General features: G+C 44.9%; 2 protein-coding genes across 2 annotated transcripts in view; one reads left to right on the forward strand and one right to left on the reverse strand.

Annotated features, from left to right (window-relative positions):
• Nucleotides 1–9,169, forward strand: part of aldh1l1 (aldehyde dehydrogenase 1 family, member L1) — a 44,260-nt gene extending 35,091 nt beyond the window's left edge. Inside the window, exons 21-22 of the mRNA XM_084315755.1 lie at nucleotides 7,711–7,910; nucleotides 8,222–9,169. Coding sequence (XP_084171881.1) covers nucleotides 7,711–7,910; nucleotides 8,222–8,277 — 256 coding nt within the window. The 3' untranslated portion in view covers nucleotides 8,278–9,169. The remainder of the gene's footprint in view (nucleotides 1–7,710; nucleotides 7,911–8,221) is intronic.
• A 6,473-nt stretch (nucleotides 9,170–15,642) lies between these two features.
• On the reverse strand, nucleotides 15,643–19,416 carry LOC311230186 (uncharacterized protein). Its single transcript, XM_084316389.1, has 2 exons — nucleotides 19,191–19,416; nucleotides 15,643–17,970 (listed from the first exon to the last, which is right to left on the reverse strand). The coding sequence occupies exons 1-2, from the start codon at nucleotides 19,348–19,350 to the stop codon at nucleotides 16,940–16,942; spliced, it is 1,191 nt and encodes a 396-aa protein (XP_084172515.1). The 5' UTR covers nucleotides 19,351–19,416; the 3' UTR covers nucleotides 15,643–16,939.
• Between the last annotated feature and the right edge of the window lie 552 nt (nucleotides 19,417–19,968).

The raw sequence follows: 19,968 nt of genomic DNA on the forward strand, positions 1-19,968 counted from the left end.
CGTCAAATTGTCTCTCTCTTTTACCCACTTCTGGCGGGTCTGTAGAGACGGTAGGTAGTGCAGTAGGAAACTGCTCCAAAACTTGTCGGCTAATACTTGGCTGTACCTCCACATTCGTCGGCCGTTCGCTTCTTCAGGCCGGTACATTGTCTGGGGTAACGCGGGATCTAGCCGCCCCATCAGGAGGGTGTTGGGGGTGACTGGGTCGACATCTGCTACATCACTGGAGACGTAACCGAGGGGCTTTGAGTTCAATACTCCCTCAATCTCCGTGAGGACTGTCATTAGGACTTCTTCCACCACAGTCTGGGCCCCAAGTACTGCGTACAGGGCTGTCTTTATAGAACGTACTTCTCGTTCCCAAGTTCCACCGAAGTGGGGTGCGTTTGGGGGGTTGAATTGGAAGTCAATCTGGGCTGGAGCGAGGTGGGTCTTAAGTTCTGGGCCCATAGCTTGGAAGCTCTCCCTCAGCTCTCTTTCTCCGCCTTTGAAGTTTGTCCCGTGATCGGACAATAATGTAGACTGTTTTCCTTTCCGTGATGTGAATCTTCGGAAGGCCATAAGGAATGAGTCTGCGCTCATGGTCGGAAGGAGCTCGATATGTATCGCTCTGGTGGTCATGCATTTGAATACAATACCCCACCGCTTCTCGGTGCCTCTTCCTTTCTTTATGTGCAGCGGGCCAAAACAGTCCATGCCTGTTGAGTGGAATGGCTTGTCGCCGACTCGGAGGCGACATGGAGGCAGGTCAGCCATCCGTGGTATGCTGGGCTGCGCGCGCCACTTTCGGCAGTCTAGACAGGTTCGCTGGAAGCGTCGCACCGCCTCTCTTCCTTGAAGTATCCAGTAACGACGTCTGATTTCCGCGAAGACTCTCTCTGCTCCTGCGTGGTGTACATCCTCGTCGTATTTCTTTATAATCAGCTCTGTGACCTTGTGTCGGCTGTTCAATACGATCGGGTACTTAATGTCATCCGGTAAATTGGGGGCTCTCCGCAGGCGACCACCCACTCTGATGAGGGTATGTGTGTCACTCTCGGGGGCCAGATGAATCAATCTGCTGTCTGATGGGACGGGCTTTCCTCCCTGTAGACAGTCTAGTTCATCGGGGAACGAGTCTCTCTGGGCTCGTTGCAGTAGAAGCAGTTCTGCTTCCTCGTAGTCAGCTGCTGACATATCAGCGGGGGACTTAATCTCTGGGTGGTGCCGCAGGAATGTCCGTTGCTGCGCACTCTCTATGGTAATGCAATCGTCTATGTTGGGGTCTGCGGAGACAACAGTGCTCAATCCACAGAACATGGGTTTCTTATTCTCAGCCTCCTCGTCACTTGCTTCCCTCGGGGTGGGCGTGGGCCAATCTCCTTCCGGGAGCTTGAGGAATGCTGGTCCGTCACTGTAGATGTTATGACGGGTTAAGTCATCTAGGGACATTCCCCGGGTGATGACGTCAGCTGGGTTGTGTTTTGTATCAACATAGCGCCAGTTTGCTTCTCCGGTTAACTCTCCGGTTAACTCTTGAATCTCAGTGACTCTGACTCCCACGAAGACTTTGTATTTGCATGAATCCGATTTGATCCAGGCGAGTACTGTCGTGGAATCTGACCACAGGATTGTTCTATGCACCGGAATGGTGAGCTCACGTTGGATGAGCGTGGCTAGATGCGCTCCTGCGAGGGCTGCGCAGAGCTCTAGACGTGGGATAGACTGTTGCTTGCGTGGGGCTATTCTCGAGCGGGCGAGGATGAATGCTGTGTAGATCTCTCCCCCCTCTTCTTGGGCCCGCAAGTAGGCTACTGATCCGTAGGCGACCTCGGAGGCGTCACTGAAGACGTGTAGATCCATTTTACATGTCTCTGGCCTCACCGTGGGTGGGAAGTAGCTTCGGCGTATATTAACGCCTGGGAGTGAGTGGAGTTCCATCTCCCACTCTCTCCAGGTGGATGCAAGGTGTGCGGGAATGGGGTCGTCCCAGCCCTGGTCCTTGTCCCACAATGCTCGTACAATCATCTTTGCCCTGGTGGTGTACGGTAGTATACATCCTAACGGGTCATATTGTCGGGCGAGTGTTCTGTACACACTCCGTCTGGTGGTCGGTATTGCCGTCGACCTTCCCTGCTCCGTGGTCAGGGGTTTGTGTCTATAGTGGAGCGAATCTGTTTTGAAGCGCCACACTAGTCCTAGTGTCATCTCTTGGGCTTCTCCTGGGATTGTGGCCATCCAGGTCTCGCTGCTCGCTGCTTTGTCCGCGGAGGAGAGGCTGCGCAGTACGTGCGGATCGCTGCTGGCCCACTGCCTGAGATCAAAGCCGCCTTTGATCAGAGAGGCGCAGAGTTTAAGTAGGAGAGCCTCGGCTTCTTCCTGGGTCGAAACGCTTTGTAGACAGTTATCTACGTAGAAGCTGTTCTTCACACTGTGTCGGACCTCTTTGTCCGCTGCTGGGTCCTCTGCGACATGTCTCTGTAGTGCAAATGTAGCACAGCATGGGCTGCATGTAGTTCCGAAAGGGAGGACTTCCCATTGGTAGATGGCTGGGTGCTCATCTCCTGGCCTCTCTCTCCATAGGAACCGCAACAGGGGCTTGTCCTCCTCTACTAATCTCACCTGCAGGAACATCCCTTTGATATCCCCGCTGATAGCCACCTTGTCCTGGCGGAAGCGGAGTAGTACGCCTAGTAGGGAGGGGCCGAGTGTAGGACCGGGCAATAGCTCTTTATTCAGATTTTGGGATCCGATCTGGTAGCTGCAGTTAAACACGATGCGGTCTTTGCCGTTGTGATGAACCTTGTGGTGGGGCACGTACCACGATTCAGTCGTCTGGTCGGCCTCTTTAATGTCAATCTTTGTGACGTGTCCCGCTGTGATGAGCTTCTCAATCTCAGCGCGGTATACACTTTCTTGGGCGGGGTCCTTGGCTAAGCGCCGCTCTGTGTTTAGTAGGTACCGCTCTGTGGCGTCTTTCTTTGCGTGAAAGGTAGGCATCCCTTCCCGCCGCAGGAGCGGCGTGGCGTATCTCAACACGCCGCTGACTGGGACTCTCTTTGTTCCCGTCTCGAGGAGGTTAATGGCGTAGATGTCGTCTTTAGAGCGAATGTCTTTCTTTTCGTTCTTAAAGGGCATTTGTTCTAAGGTCCATAGCCTTTCTACATGCTGCAGGAGTGCGGTGTCTCCCTCTGTGACTCGGGAGTGGAGACAGCTAGTGGCTGTGGTTCGGTTGAGAGATTTGGCGAGTGGGCCTTGGAGAGTCCATCCTAGGCGGGTCTCGACTGCTGCAGGACAGCCTCTGGGTCCGGTATGAACCCGGTCTATCGGGACAATGAGGTCTGCATGGTCGGAGCCTATCAACAGTGTCGGGGTAGCACCGTCTATGAGTGGGATCGGTAGCTTGCGTAGATGTACATATTTCTCCATCAGCTTGGCTACGGGGTATGTGTACCGCGAGAGTCCTATTTCTTGGCTGGTGAAAGCGTCTGTAATCCTGTACCGTCGCTCGGGCTGGCCGCTTGCTGCGATAGAGAATGAGACATTCTCGCCCTTTATCGTTTTCAAATCTCTTCTTATTGTCCGAATTGTCATTTGGTTTTCGCTCCCCCGCAGCCCTAGCTGGGCCGCAGCGGACGCGAGCAGAAGGGTCTTCTCTGACCCGTCATCAAGGACGGCGTAAGTGTCCATGACTTTATTCTGGTAGCTCAATGTCACACGGACTACCTTTAAGAGCACTCTGGCTCCGCTGCTGCTGGCGGGGTCGATGTACATGACGCTTGCTTTGCTGCTTGATGGTGCGGGTGGAGGCCGCCGTCTGTTACTGTCGTGGAGTATGTCCAGATGGGCTCCATCGCACCGACTGCACTTTTTCTTTAAGCGGCATTCGGCTGCCATGTGTGATCGTGCACAGCGAAAACAGCGTCTGTTGGACTTTATCCATTGACTCGCTTCCTCCGCATTCATCTTGGGGAATGAGTCACATTGTGACAGCCAGTGTTCTTTCTCACAGTAGGGGCACACTATCTTCCACTTCTCCTTTCTTGAGGGGGTACTGTGGCTCCTACTGCTTGGCACTGACTCCGATTGGTGCATGACAGTCACCGATCTTCTTCCATCATTTAGTCTCCTGGTTCCTTCTCTGGAGCCAGGGGTGCTCCGTCCGAATGTATCTAGCCGTAAGCTGCTGACTTCTCTCGCCAGGAAGTCGGCTAGATCGAGGAGGTTCGGTTCGGGGCCATTAGGGTCTCGGTGGTCTCTCTGCCGCCTAAAGCGCTCCTGTCGGGCGGGCGGTAGCTTCTCCAAGATCCTCTCTACATTTGAGTTGGCGTATAGTTCATGCCTACCCTTTTCCCTCTGCGCTCCCAGCATCCCTACCAGGGACTGCACTCTGATGGACAGGTCGTCCAGTGCTCGATTGTCTGTTGCTGGGGGTAGGCGGTCGATGTGCCTGATCTCCTGGATCACGTAATCCCATATACGTCCATATCTCTGGTCCAACGCTACCAGCGCTGCGGTGTATGGGGTCGTGGAAGTGGCGTAGGCGAGCGCTATGTTGTGCGCGCGGGGTACCTTTAAATGCTTCAGTAGTATCGCGTATTTATGGCGTTCATCAATGACATCCACCAACATTGTCTCCAGACACATGCGGAGCTCCGTATACTGGGCCCGGTTCTCCTGGGTGAAGTCTGGTACCATAGGTGTGCCAATGTATGACGCGGATTGTTGATACATCGGCGAGCGTTGGGGGAGAGGCCTCCTAGGCGAGTCTCCTCCTGCTCCTTGGCGTGGGCTGGTACCGGCTGTGTACCATGGCCCGCTGGTCCAGGTGCTGTTCCTCGGTGCGGGTCGTGCGTCGTGCTCACCCGTGAATAGCGTCGGGGGTCTGTAGCGCAGCTCCGCGGGGGTATAGCCTGGGCTGCACTGGACCTCCTGGTCCGGTAGAGTACTGTGCTGTCGTCGGGCGTGGTTCTCCTCCTCTTCCTCTTCGTCTTCCGTTAGGTCATCCAGGGCTTGTAGTCTCTGATTTAGCCTCTCCGCAGTGTATGCTGCTCCTTCCCGGTGGCTGGGTCTCGCTTGGACCGGTTGGGGAAGGGGGTCTGCGGGGGGTATAAACCTCGTCTGTTGGTCAAGTTCAGGGTCGCTTACTCGGCTAGGGGATGCCGCCCTGGAGTGATGTCTAGACGAGTTCCTGGAGCCTCTGGTGGAGGGAGGGGGTGTTGTCCTTCTGATCAGCTGTTCTATTAGTTGCGCTTGTGCTCTGTCGCGCTCGGCTTCGCGCTTGGTGAGATCCGATTCTCTCTGGGCACCGGTGGCGGCGCGCTGGGCGTCGGCCCGGTCTCTTGCCATATTCTCTTCCATCTGAATGCGTCTTATTTCCAGGCGTATGTGCTCTTCTTCGCTCCGTTGCTGTATCTGCAATCGATCGCGTTCACCCTGGAGTCTATCGCGTTCAGTAGAGGCTTTCAGGCTGACGAGGAATGCCTGCTGTAGTGTCCTCTCTGCCTCGCTGGGAGAAGACGGTTGTATAGGGGAGCCGTCCCTTGGGGTACTCCGTGCGGAGTCTTGGAGCTCTATCTCCACGGTGCTCTCCTCATCTTCTTCCGTGCCGAGTTCTCTCTCGGTAGTGTTGTCTTCCTCCCGGGACTCGTCGGGGACTACTTCTTCGGTATTGGCGGGGTGTAAAGTCATGTCTGGTTCCCCCTGGTCCCCACCGTGAGCTGGGTCAGTTACGTTAGAACCCATAGGGGCCTCTATGGTCGGGGTAGCCTGGTTGTTAGGGTTAGACATAATTTTACTTTCTAGTTTTACCGCGTTTACTGTTGGTAGAAGACTAGGTTGTTGACTGACAGCGTAAGCCTCTAGGTACTGAGGGAGCTGTCGTTTGCGCCGCGGGCGTTGTTGGTTAGGAGGATCGTTTCGTGGAGTGTTCATCATAGGCCATTTTAATATTAATAACACTATATTAATATTACACTGATTACCATCCGGCTCGAAGGACCAATTGTAACTGAGGGGTACAATTCCCTGACTGTATTGTTAGATATGATACTTACTACCACTACCTCTTGTACTTTAGACTCTGGCCACCCAGTACTAGGTATAAATAATTATGATAAACACTCCCACCTGATGAAACGGATCCAACACAAATGTACCAAGTCGAAAGTCTGCGTTTAATAATAATACATAGCAAAAGGTATGTACAACGATCACTTAATTACATTTATGATTTGAAATAGTATGCACTTTTATGGCAAATGAGTATTCGTAGGTAGATCAATATCGAATGTCCAATCTCTGATTGCGCAGGAAGCAAATATACAACCTGGAATATTTAGGGAACAATAGCAATGATACTTGAATGATTATATAGCTGGATACACTAGGGGAAGGTTCCGACTGCTTGTAGGACAGCTGGAGGGGGGGGGTAGAGTCTGGCTGTATCCCGTCTGGCCGAGGGTATCCTGGGAGAGCCCACAGTCGTGCGACCCGGTGCCCAGCGATCCTCGATCCACAGATGAAAGCAGTTGGACTCTCTGTGGCCGGCGTCCTCCGGTCCACGATGGAGAGACGTGAGGCGACCTCGTCGTGTAGAGCGTCTTCTCACCTGTCGTCCTCTCCGGGGGGGGTATTTCCAACACACCGCAGTGTTGGCCTTTATCCATAGAATAATCAAAGTACTCAAAGCATAATCCAAGCCGGGGAAGGCTAGCCGTCGTCGGTAGAATAATCCAATATACAGGTCCACTCGCTCTTTGGCCTGGAGCTCCTCGGGTGCAGCTTCACGTGGGGTCAACCACCCTGGATAAGCGTCCAGCTGATGCCCGAAACGATGGGGGTGCTGATTACTATAGAACTCTTACCGCACGAGGCACTACATATGAATAGACTATTATTAGCTTAATAGAATACGTCCAACTCGACGATATAGTGCCAAATATGACTATTCAAATATTAATATACACGATGTCTCAATGCCGATACTGGGCCGAATTGGCCTTACTGCCCACACGTGGTTCGCGGGGAGGCTTTTGCGTCTGTCACTCTGTTGGAGGGTAAGGAACTGGACTAAAAGAAAGCTCTACTTTAATAGCGCAGTATATATACGCACTATGAACAAATAGTACCATTAGTGGTGCGGTAGACATATTCCTACGCGGAACTAGGACTTGTCCATACATGTTGAGCGGTACGATTGAACCTGGTCTGAGGGGTATGGCGACCTGGCACCAAGGTCTCGTCCAATGGTAGAATGGAGACTATTATGGGATGTTCAGTAGACTAGAAGGGATATTCAATGCATATTGTACAAGGAATATACACGGGATATCAGGGGATATACAAATACAATTAAATATATATATATAAATAGATATATATATTCGGTTTAATCTGATCCTTCAGAACAATACCATTACATAATGTGTAAAACACTAATTTTTTGTGATATTGTTATCGACTTGACATGTTCTAGGTAAGATTTCAGGCTATGCCCCCAGCAGTATTTTCAGCAAATAACTGTACAGTAGATAGATCTGCAGGCATCTGTTAATATTAATATTATATTGTCAAAATAATTCAGACAAAAATTAAGAACTTTTATTTGTTTTCTTTGAAAATGTGCAAGCTAATTCTGTACAGTATGTACAATTTTGTTAATCATTAATCTATTGTTTCCCTCTACTGCCCATTCTCCATGTTCTCTTCTCTGTCCGCTCCCTCCCTCAGAGAGGTGGATGACGTGTTGAGAAGAGCTAATGAGACAGAGTACGGCCTGGCATCTGGCGTGTTCACGCGGGACATCAGCAAGGCGCTGTACGTCAGCGAGAAGCTGAATGCCGGCACCGTCTTCGTCAACACCTACAACAAGACCGACGTGGCTGCGCCTTTCGGAGGCTTCAAGCAGTCTGGCTTTGGCAAAGATCTGGGTGAGGAAAAACGACCATAATATTGTGATAAATGTTTGTTTCTAGAATGTTTGTAGATCTTGGTTGGTTTCAGGCTATTTTAAGTAAAACAAAAACTGATTTATTTCTAACATAACTTAATATTTTCTAGTTTTACAACTTAGTTTCCTTTTTATACATTTCTATTTTAACATATTTACTGCAGAGTTAGTGAGATACCCAATATATCGCTCTGGTGGTGGCATTGATGATAAGGCACTTGACATGAAGTCTGATGTTTTTTCACACATGTACTGACTGACATCCCTCCTCTTGTCACTCTTCTACAACAGGACAAGAAGCACTCAACGAATACCTGAAGACTAAGTCGGTAACCATTGAGTATTAAGTATTAAAGCCAGAGAAGGAGATATGGAGATGGTCATGAAGATATGAATCACCACCTCCATTCAACCTTTCATCAATGTTTTTCATTAACATCTCGATGGGCCTGTACTGTCAGCTGAATTTTATACAGTACATACCTTTCTTTTGTACTTGGACCACAAGTAATGTGAGGAGAGTTGTTCCCTTTCCCTACTAACTACTGACGGTAGCATGTGCCCTGATGTCTTTAAGTCACGTAAACATGGAGCCACGTTAAGCTCTTCTAACTCTCATTGTGAATGCGCAGTTCTAGCAATGACACACTTCTGAGCCACACTTTAAAGAGGAATGCCACCCATTTTAAGAATCCACTAGTGTTTTTCCAGGACAGTTTGGTTACGGTAGTATTTGTGAACATGCACCTCTGTCTCCTCATACTAAAAATCAGAGGCAGACCCTCTAAATAAATGATGTCACTGGAAGTATAATATGGGGGCTTTATGACACAAATACTGACTGAACTGTCCTGGGGCACAGGAAGAGCATCTGTAAATTATTCAAATAGGTGGTATTCCCCTTACAGTATATTTTGTCCTGGACTATGCATGTAGAGAATATATTTAGACTTTTGCAGACTGTTTCATGAATGTACTGTACAGTAATTGAGTCACTACTTGAATTTAATGAATAGCTTTAATTTTGTAGTATTGCATACAGCAGCACAGTCTTTTGAAATGTAACATTTCTATTGTACTTGAAAAGTTTATTAGAAATGTAACCCCTCTTGAGTTTACATGCAGATGATTTTGCAATACTGTATGTACTGTATCAAAATACAGATGGGTGAGAATGTAGCATTATCTCATTGTTTTTGATCCGTCAAGACAAGTGAATAATATTCACAAATTAAAACTAAAACCACAGAATAGCTTGTCTGCTTTTGACCTCCAATTCAAGGAAAATTTACTTTTTGTTATATTGTCAGGGTGGCTCTTGTTGCGTACCAAGTACAATCTCATTAAGACTGAAGACAAATGTCTCTAAAGGATCTTGTACTTGTGATCTCAAACTGATATAAACATTTATTTTTCATCACTGTACAAATAACAGTATTTATACAACAGGTAGGTCCGACCACGAATTGTGATTGGTCGAGAGCGTTCTAAACCGTGAGTATATTCATGATACACTCACGGTTAAATCACCATGAATATACCACTGCGCTGGCTTTAGAATGTTGTAGAAAGTTTCAACTGCCATTCATCAAACAGAAACTGTCAACATGACCTACTCCACGGACGTTACGTTTGATTAACGTACCCATTAACTATAAACGAGTGGATAGATATAGTCTAATGCAAGCGAAAGTCGGAAAAAGTCATCAGCACCTCTGACAGTTCCGGGAGTTGGGCCATGAGTTCAATGCCCAGGCCGTCGACTTGTGGTGTTGAAAGATTCATTGCGGCTTTTCTCAGCGCGTCCAGCTCATCTTTCGTTGGATTGGCATGTCTAATAATGCTGTTTTTATGAATACCATTAGATGTAGGCCCGTCGTCTATATATATCCACTCGTTTATAGTTAACGGGTACGTTAAAATAGACTAATACATCATTTGTTTGCGTTGCCAAGCTTGTTGATGGCCTACTCCATTTGAAATTCCATAGCAACGAGACATCTTTAGGAAAAAAATGTCTACGCCAAGTTCACTGAAATCGATATAAAAGACCCTAGAATTGTCTGTATTCATCCTATATTTTTCCCGACGCAACCTATTGTATAAAGCAATAATACACTCGGAAGCCAGTGGTATGTCATGAATATTGCCACGGCTGTGATGCCTACGCCACAAGAGCTTATTGTCACAGCCGTGGCAACATTCATGACATACCACCGCTCCTCGTGTATTATTGCTTAAATATTCCTCCTGCCTAGTTTGCAGTGCAATTTACTGGAAGTACTATTATAATACTATATGCAAGTGGAAATGTGGTAGTACAAGCCTCTTAACACCACCTGCCCTCTCACACAGCATTTACAAATAATGACAGCTATATGGTCTATTTAAATAGGGTCTCTGAATATTCTTGTAGATTGATGAAAAAATGTATATACACACACAACTGAAATCCATTGTTATATTTTTCCTAAACCTTTGGGCAGTCAGACAGTCATTCTGTTAATGAAGATTCCGTCTTCCATGGCTATAAATCTTACAACAGGCCAACCCCGAGATATCTCGCCATGCTCTGGGCGCCAAACCCGAGAAATCCCGGGTTTTAATCGTTATTTATTTTATTAGCTATATCCATTCATTTTTCATCCATCCAGCCTGATGTTATCCTTGGGAATGGGTCTGAGTTCGCAAAGGGCAAATACCGCCGCCTAACGCCTCCCGGATGGTATTGCACATCATTGGAATCCCTCTGGCTGGGGCTGTGCATCGATCCAAGAAGTCCGGTCCAGGTTTTACTTCTCGGGCATGCAGTATCGTTATAACAGCTGGACTGGGGACACTCGGAGCAGCGTGGATTATGTGTTTTGGACATATAACGTTGGATCAATAAACGCGATCAATATTTGGAATGGCGATCAGGAATTGGATTAATCTTTTTGCACTACATCAGATGTGAGGTAAGGAATCTATGTTACCAATCTTGGGTTAATCCGATGTTTCTTTCACCGCCATCGGAGCGCGTGTGTGTGTGTGAGGTTCGCGCCGACCAAAGTACGGAGAATCGATTTCAGTTTCTGTTCGCGCATGATGACACATAATATCGATAATCTAGCGTTTATTTGAAAACTATTCATAAATCAAGCGACAAATGGCACGATATCTAAGGAAATAGATTTAAGCTCGATTTTCTGGAGTTTATTGAGATTAGACAGAACGCTCTAGAAATATATTCATCAAGGTATAAAACGGAAATGTATGAAAAAATTATCTGTTTCGTGCATGTTGACTGGAAGCAACTAACTGACGATCAATGCGTTATTTAGATCTATTGCTATTATATTTGATATATTTTAAGCACTCGCAAGTAAGTCCTATCCTACATTGGATAAAGCACTGGCGCTGAAGCATATCAGCGCCCTCTGCTGTTTGGCCCCCAATGAGTTAATCTATGATAAGAAGGCGAATTAAATGATAGTGAAATGTTGACTGTGATGGGACCCTGTATGTTACATGAACTTAGCTTTCTTCATTATCCTTAGCGCACAAGTACTTTGTTTTATATTACTAATGTGCCAAGTTCGAGGGCCCCCGAAACCCATTCAAAACCTTTTGTATATTTTCACGGTTGTCAATATGGAAATAAGGTTATTTTTCCTCAATTCTTGAAAAGCTTTCTTGGAGAGGAAAGGTTTTCATCCGAGAGCAGCCATCTATCTAAAACTCCACGATGCAAGATTGTGAGGACGTTTGAAAACGGGTAATTCCCATGGGTTTTCTGTGTATATGTCTCCAAGATATGTTTCTAATGCAACAAATGTTCTTAAAGGGAAAGTTCACCCAAATACTGTACTACAAAAGAACAAAATAAAAATTCCTCTGCCATCTAAACATCCAGATAGTTTTGGTATGATATCTTCAGCCATAGAAATGTCTGCCATCACTCCAATACAATGGAGCAAAATGTTGGATAAAGAACAGGTGAGTGAAGAAAGTATATCTATTAAAACACTGCAGAACATTACTAACAGCATCACTTTCAAACGAGGAATCTGTTTTACTGTACTTGTGTACAAACTTGAGTAAAAAATATTATTTGCAAACTTTTGAAAATGGTCCAGCACCATCAAGCCTAACTGGTTTGATACCTAATTTAATCGGATCACCATCAAATCAAATTGGGACCTTCAATCTAAATTAAATTGGGTAATCAGTGCCGATTCCCAGTCCTAAACAAATGTTTTTCAGTCCTAAATTATTTCACATTCATTTTAATCTAACTTAAATGTAAATTTCCCTGAACTATGGAGAGTGAGAGAACCCTATCTGAGACATAGGCTAGTTTCTGGCTATTTGGGTTGTATATCATCTGCTCCCTTGGGGGAAGGACTACATGATGGGTCAAGCGCAGAGACTCAATCTCAAACAAATTGCATGTGTGTGTTCCTGTGTGTGCCGCCCATCGCATGTGTGTCACTGCATGACGAATAAAGACTTCTTCAAAAGTCGTTATCATTATATTTACTCAAGGGACCGCAGATTGGTGTGGAGGCCAGTAATTGAACTGTTGCTAGTTTGACACACTGACAGGAGGGTGTATTCAAGTTGTAAACTGGAGTGATAAGAATGTATTCTGTGCCCACCATCAGTAAAAGTGTCCTTGAGCAAAGCCCTGAACCTCTCCTGCCTTGTTTGTTGATGCTCTATTACAGGGGTGTCAAACTCATTTTCACAGAGGGCCACATCAGCATTATGGTTGCCCTCAAAGGGCCAAAGACCGTATAAATGTTAATGTAATGTAAAATAAATGTAGCTACTCATTTACATATTGTTAAACATGTTGTTTCTGTATTTATTACTTATTCAAGTTATACATATTGCATATGCATTTGCATAGATGTAAAAATATATGTTAGCTTATGTTATTTTAACAAATAATTTTTGTTTATCAGAACCCCATATTACTCCATCAATCAATGATCAAACCATTCAAGTAAATAACAAAGAAGAATATCATCAAATACAAGCTATGACATTAAGTTTGTTCAAAACCTTTTTGTCACAGTCAAGAGGGGCAGAACTAACACCTGTGAGCTGCAAAGAACACGTGGGACAGATGTAGCAGATGTTACAAAAACAAATGGCTGCACACAACCTTGCAGAGGCCATACATCCAACTAATGGAAGATAGTTTAATTAACTTTAATTAACAGATTGCAGAATGGGTACAGTACAGTACAGCTCAATACACACAATTGTTAAGGGGATGCAGACCAGAGAAAGACTTTCGACTTGTTTACATCAGGGTCCCCCATTTTCAATTCGTAATGAAATTGCTATTATGTGTCTGCATGAACACACAACTGTAACTGTACTCAAAAATAACAAAATAAGGGTTGTCTCAGTTCACAACTATATTGGTCAAGTTTTGGGTGGGACTTGTTTGCGTCCCTACAGCTTCTTATTCAATTGAGCGAGATGCTCGGTTATGTCACACAGCCAGCTTGCATCTGACAGTTCAGACAATATTTCTTCAACCCTTTGTTACCTATTCCGCCTGGATCTTTTTTGTATTTTGGGCTGTAAAATTGTCAAAGAATGTCTGAGGAGTAAGTGCTTTTGGCTTTTTTCCTTTGTTACTTCATCAATACCTCAGATGTTCAACACACATGTATGTGTAAGAATGTGTAATAACTAAGGCTGTCAAAGCTTTATTAACGCATTAACCCACAATTATTTTAACACAGCTATTTTTTAACCCAAGATTAATGTAAAAAAATAATGTTTTAACCAGAGCTCTTGGGGGGCCACATCAAATGCGCATTTGGCCCGCGGGCCGTGAGTTTGACACCTATGCTCTATTATATCAGACATTCAGTATCAGGCCAATTGTATTTCTACAGCTGATATTAGAATCGTCTTTTTTCTTTTACCCTTTTACTGGGAGTGTGTTACTTAACACAAGTGCCAAATAATAAACAGAATGCCACGAACAAGGATTTTGTTTAATGAAATGTTTTTATTTAATTTCTCCATTCATTTACATTGTGTCAGTTGTGTCCTTTTATACTGTATATCCCTGAAATGAAGGGCTCATTCATATCTGAGGGCCATTTGTGTGACATCATGCTATGAGCTTTTAAACCCCCCTCCCCCCCAATCCCTTGTCTTCCACCGCTTAGCCACAGCAGCATGGGGAGGGCTAGCTGTAGTAGCTGGTATATCGATTAGCCACTCATGGGGAGGGCTAGCTGGTATATCGATTAGCCACTGCAGCATGGGGAGGGCTAGCTGGTATATCGATTAGCCACTCATGGGGAGGGCTAGCTGGTCTATCGATTAGCCACTGCAGCATGGGGAGGGCTAGCTGGTATATCGATTAGCCATTGCAGCATGGGGAGGGCTAGCTGGTATATCGATTAGCCACTCATGGGGAGGGCTAGCTGGTATATCGATTAGCCACCGCGGCATGGGGAGGGCTAGCTGGTATATCGATTAGCCACTGCAGCATGGGGAGGGCTAGCTGATATATCGATTAGCCACTCATGGGAGGGCTAGCTGGTAAACCCAACCTCTACTATGCTCAACCATAGTATGAGATTGGGTGAAAACAAACCATGGGCCAGAAAACAAATGCTCGCCAATGTAATGTAGACGTGAAATTACTTTGTTATTACACTAGCTTGGTCGTCCGGCAAAAGTTGATGCATGTTCTACATTCTTGCAGAACGTCCCTCCGTGCGGTAACGGTTGTCGGAGCCCAACGCAACTCCCCCCCCCAATTCAAAAGAAGGGGAAACATGAACCCCCCCCCCCCCCCCACACACACACATTGTCTGATTAGATCTGAATGAGCCCTAAGCTATATCAAGGACTGAAGTTTTGGCTCAAGGTAGCGCTTTCTCACAAAACTCAAAACATTAACTCAATAGCATGTCATGATCGTAATGACATTTTAAATGTGTTGCCCCCTTGTGATATTATACTGACTGTGCGTACACTACAGTATGTATTATAAGGGGTAGGGATGTCCCGATCCGATCACGTGATCGGGATCGGGGCCGATCACGTGATTTTCCGAAGATCGGGATCGGCAAAAAAAAAAAAAAAAATAAAAACTTTTTTTTTTTTTTTTTTTTTTTTACTTTTTTTTTTTTTATTCAACAAACATGACCATGTTCACGTCTTAAACTCATACTGAGGCCTTAGTTTTGGTTTTAAATTGCATATCATCATTCATTTATTTATTGTCACAGAGCAGAAGAATTTTGCCAAAACAAACCAATAGTATCCAGCTGCAGAACGGCAGACCAGCCACAATCTCAGACCCAAATAATTTTTATTTAAATTTTTTTTATCCCAATTTCTCACATTACATTCACCCTGAATGTTGACGTTATCCAGGTGAAAAGTTAACTTCATAAATCATTTGATGTATAATTAAATCAAAGGAAATGCGTTTGGGTCTGAGAGTGTGGCTGGTCTGCTGTTCTGCAGCTGGATACTATTGGTTTGTTTTGGCAAAATTCTTCTGCTCTGTGTGACAATAAATAAATGAATGATGATATGCAATTTAAAACCAAAACTAAGGCCTCAGTATGAGTTTAAGACGTGAACATGGTCATGTTTGTTGAATAAAAAAAAATAAAAAAAATAATTTTGATCGGATCGGGAAATATCGGTATCGGTAGATACTCAAAATCACATGATCGGGATCGGATCGGGAGCAAAAAAACGTGATCGGGACATCCCTAATAAGGGGTGTTATCAAAAGGTCTCATGGAGTAATGTTTGTCATTGGTTCGCCGACAGCATAAGTCTAGTTTGTTATGAGGAATGTTGTAACCCTCTACACTCATGATACCACTAGATTATCTGAAGTCGGGCAAGTCTAAAAAGCGTAACCTTTTTTGTGCCTGCGATTGCACTGACATGTGGGTAGGGGGAATTTGGAAATCAGGACATCGGCAGCGAAGAAAAAGCATATTGGTACATCCCTACACTAACACTTTGAGTGCCACGGGCGCGTTTTGTTGTTAGTTCATGCCACCAGTTGAATGCCAGCAACGCTATATAGCGTTTGTTTGTCGTATTTTTTTTTAGCGATTTGAATTCATATTTCATCAATCGAGCCTCATGCTAGTGCAGCAACCTCTGAGCTCCATTGGGAAAATACCGCCCCCTATCGTCTCTCCCTGTGTAACTGCACCCCATTGGATTAGACTGAAGGGGGGGGGGCAGTTTCCTCATTTTACTTTTCCGTCAAGCCAACTGAAGGATCCAAGTGATCGCCGAGCCGCAAAACGTGGAATACATATTTACAGTACCCAACGCTGAATCAATAAACGCGACCGATATTTGGAATGGCGATCAGGAATTGGAATAATCTTTTTGGAGAACATCTGATCTGAGGTAAGCAATTTATTTGACCAGTCTTGGGGTAATCGGATCTGTTTTTACCTATATCAGTGTGTGCCCCATGTGTGTGTGTGTGTGTGTGCGCGCGCTGATCAGGAAATGAGAATATATTTTTCAGATCGCTTATATAGTGTGCATAAGTACACATATACAGTACTATCGATAATCTAGCGTTTATTTGAAAACGATTCATAAATAGGCCGAAAAATTACAGTTGTGTATGCCAGAATATTCCAGTAAATGCCTTTTATCATGGAATCTATATATTTTCCTGAAAAACGAGGGCTTTTCAAAATGCTATAAAACGGAAATGAACCGATTAAAAAAAACAATCCGTTTCGACAATGTTGACTGCAAACAAGTCATTGATGTTGACTGCAAACAAGTCATTGATAAACAACGGGCAGATTAGACACATAGCCAAAATTTAAGACAGAGATTTATGCGTTCACAACACTATCATTGAAGTGGGTGGCGGCATTCAACCACGTTTTACCATGTTAACAAGTGGCAACCAAAGTGCTATGGTAATCTTCATTATTACTTATAACATTGGGTGCAACATCACTATAAACCAAAGGTCCACACAGACGATCAATCACTGTGTTGCGTCTCTATGTGCGTTTTCATGTGCCTGACCATGTCTTTCTTGTGCGCAAATGCCTTTAGGCAAACCCCGCAGCCATAGGGTTTCTCCCCCGTGTGACTCCTCATGTGAGCGTCCAGGTTGCCCTTCTGGTTGAAACCGTTGCCACAGACGCCACATACGTACGGTCTCTCCGCTGTGTGCACCCTCCTGTGTATTCTCAGACTCTCACTTCTGCCAAACGTTTTGCCACAGTCCTTGCAGCAGTGTGGCTTCTGTCCCGTGTGAACCCACATGTGCCGTTTCAAGTGGGACTTTTGGGTGAAGGTTTTGCCGCAACTCTCACAGAGATTCTCCTCTCGGTGAGCCTGCAAGTGCTCAACCGCGTTTTCCACAGATATGACGTGTCTGTCGGGATGGAGGCCGGTCATGTCTGTTGAATGCACCCTAACGTGCTTCATCAGGTAACTCCTGCCGCGGAAAGATTCCCCACACACCTTGCAGCGAAACAGACCGTGATCCTCTGAGAAGGAATTCAGATTCAACAACGACCCTGGTTCCCTGCTCGTGTAACCAACTTCAGTCTCTTTTGGTCTTCGCCTTCTTCTCTTTGTTTTCATTGTCTTAACATTTGACTTATGTCCTCCATTCTTTATCCAATCATCACCACCGATATCCTCAATCTCTGCCTCAGAAGTCACTAAAGGGAGGGGTTTCCAGTCACTGGCTGTTTCCGATGCTCTGCAGCCACCTCCTCTGGGTGTTTGAATCTGCTCCATTGAAGTGCTGGGTTGACAGTGTCTCTCTCTGTTGAATGATGTTTGGGTAGACCAATTGGTGGAATAATCACATTTAGCAGAAGTAGGAATAAGTGTGGGAGTAAAGGTATTGGCTTCGGGTTCGTCTCGACAGGACCAGTGTTCCTGAGGCTCTTGGAATGGTGAGGTCTCTGTGCCCTGGTCCAGGATGGCATTCCACTGGTGAGCATGCTGTTGCTCAACAGGGGCTTCCTCTTCAGACAAAGTGGCTTTCAGGGAGACTATGGATGAAGAAGTAAAGAGAATTTGTTGAATGCCACTGGATAGGCCTGTATAGGCTATTCAATGTTATTTCAATATGCCTGGACAACATATTGCAGTTTGTGACACAGGAAGACCGGAATGAACTTCAGGCCCAGAGATGCTGCAATTTCATGCACTATTAATCAGATTGCATCCATAGGACAATCAGCAATGTAGCCTTGATAGACTATTCCATATGTTTCGGTAAACGGAAAACCTCTCAGGCAACATATGGCACGTCACAAGAATTCTACTATTGACTTGCATGTTTCTACATTACTACGAGCCATAAGGTAACCTATTTAACTTAAAGTACAGTACAATGATGTTAACTCAGTCAGAAAAAGCTTATTGTGGAATGTTAATGTCTAATATTTTCAGCTTCAGATGTATCATTTGATCTGTTTTAGTGCTGCACCCTCTCTGAGCACAGACAACTCAATATTCTGTCCATTTAAAAAGGAGATGTCAAATTAGTATCATAATGCATGAAGCTTTCAAATGTAAACAAATTCATGATCCCAGTGTGACAGTTGCTGAATCCTGAATTTCCCCAAGGGGATTAAAGGATCACTTGACTTGGCTTGCCATGATTAACATTCTACTAGCAAGTGATAAATAATTGTCACATTGTGGATGTTTTTGAACCCCTAAAATCTCTACAAACTAGGCTAATTTCATTACTTGTTCGTGGATATCCTTTACAACTGATTGATGGGCCCACAATCTAAATATTGGCTTGATTATAATATTGATAATATCCGTGGGGATAAATAGCAAAGGGCCTTAGTCAGCATTTTCGCAAAAGTTCTAACATGTTGAATTACACTGACTGTAAAAACGAGATTGAAAAACATGATTATCATTGTGCTCAATCTTGAAGCACAACAATGCTTACAGAGTCTGGCAGTGGGTCGTGGGACTAGTCTATGCTAGCCTCAAACTGGGACCATCGTGTAAATCAAGAGTGGGGTTGAACTTGGAACGGTTCCTGACCCGAAACGTCAGGTGTGTCGCGTTATCCATCTCACCAGTTCACGAAGGTCAAGGGGAAATAGCAAGGACAGGAAATACGTTAGCATCGATTAGCATAGTTTTAAGCCCGACTGCCAACAACGTACAGTACCTAACGTGAATGACTTTGGACTCGGAGGACACTATGAGATTCAAGTAATGAAGACACCAGTTGCGCACAAACCTTCTCTGTGAACCTCTTCGTGTTTCAGAACGTCGTGAAGCCTGTTACGAGGAGACATTTCTTCGTAATCAGTTATTGTTCTTTCAACTGCACCAAATATTTCCTCGGCTGCAACCCTTAGTCGCTCAATAACAAACACTTTGAGCAGTTGCAAAGACATGCTGGCAGGCGTGCTGGGGTCAGACAATGTTTGAATAACGTCAAAGAAGCAAGAGGGAGCTAGCTAGCCAGCCTCCTACTGTGTTCCGCTAAATGACAATTGACAACAGTAATACATCCGGTTGGACCTTTTTAAAAATAAAAGTACAACTCTTAAGCACATAGAAGCTGTTTATTTTTGCACAAAACAACAAACATTTAAACAGATCTATCTATCTATCTATCACATAATCTCACACACATCCAAAACAGTTTTGCACACATTAATTTAATTGTACAGTTATTCAGAGTAAGTTAGTTTGAATATGGCCACCAGTGATGTCATCGGGGTCCCCGATTCGGGGACATTGATTGATTGATTGAAAACTTTATTAACAGATTGCAGAATGGGTACAATACAGTACAGCTCAATACATACAATTGTTAAGGGGATGCAGACCAGAGAGACTTTCGTCTTGTTTACATCAGGGTCCCCCATTTTCAATTCATCATAACAATGACATACACGACATACAGATAGACAGTACTGCTACATCTATACATTTATGACATACCAGATTTGCAAATTCAGTACTGTTTGTGATACAAAAATAGTCTAAAAAAAGAGAGTATATACATT

The sequence above is a fragment of the Notolepis coatsorum genome (assembly GCF_963971535.1).
Source record: "Notolepis coatsorum genome assembly, chromosome: 6".
Lineage (NCBI taxonomy): Eukaryota > Metazoa > Chordata > Actinopteri > Aulopiformes > Paralepididae > Notolepis > Notolepis coatsorum.

Bases quoted from the DNA above. Each gene is read 5' to 3' on its own strand.
- LOC311230186 (XM_084316389.1), bottom strand. From the start codon at position 19,350: ATGTCTTTGCAACTGCTCAAAGTGTTTGTTATTGAGCGACTAAGGGTT. The intron at 17,971-19,190 runs GTTTGTGCGCAA...CTTCATCCATAG, and splicing joins CGAAGAGGTTCACAGAGAAG to TCTCCCTGAAAGCCACTTTG.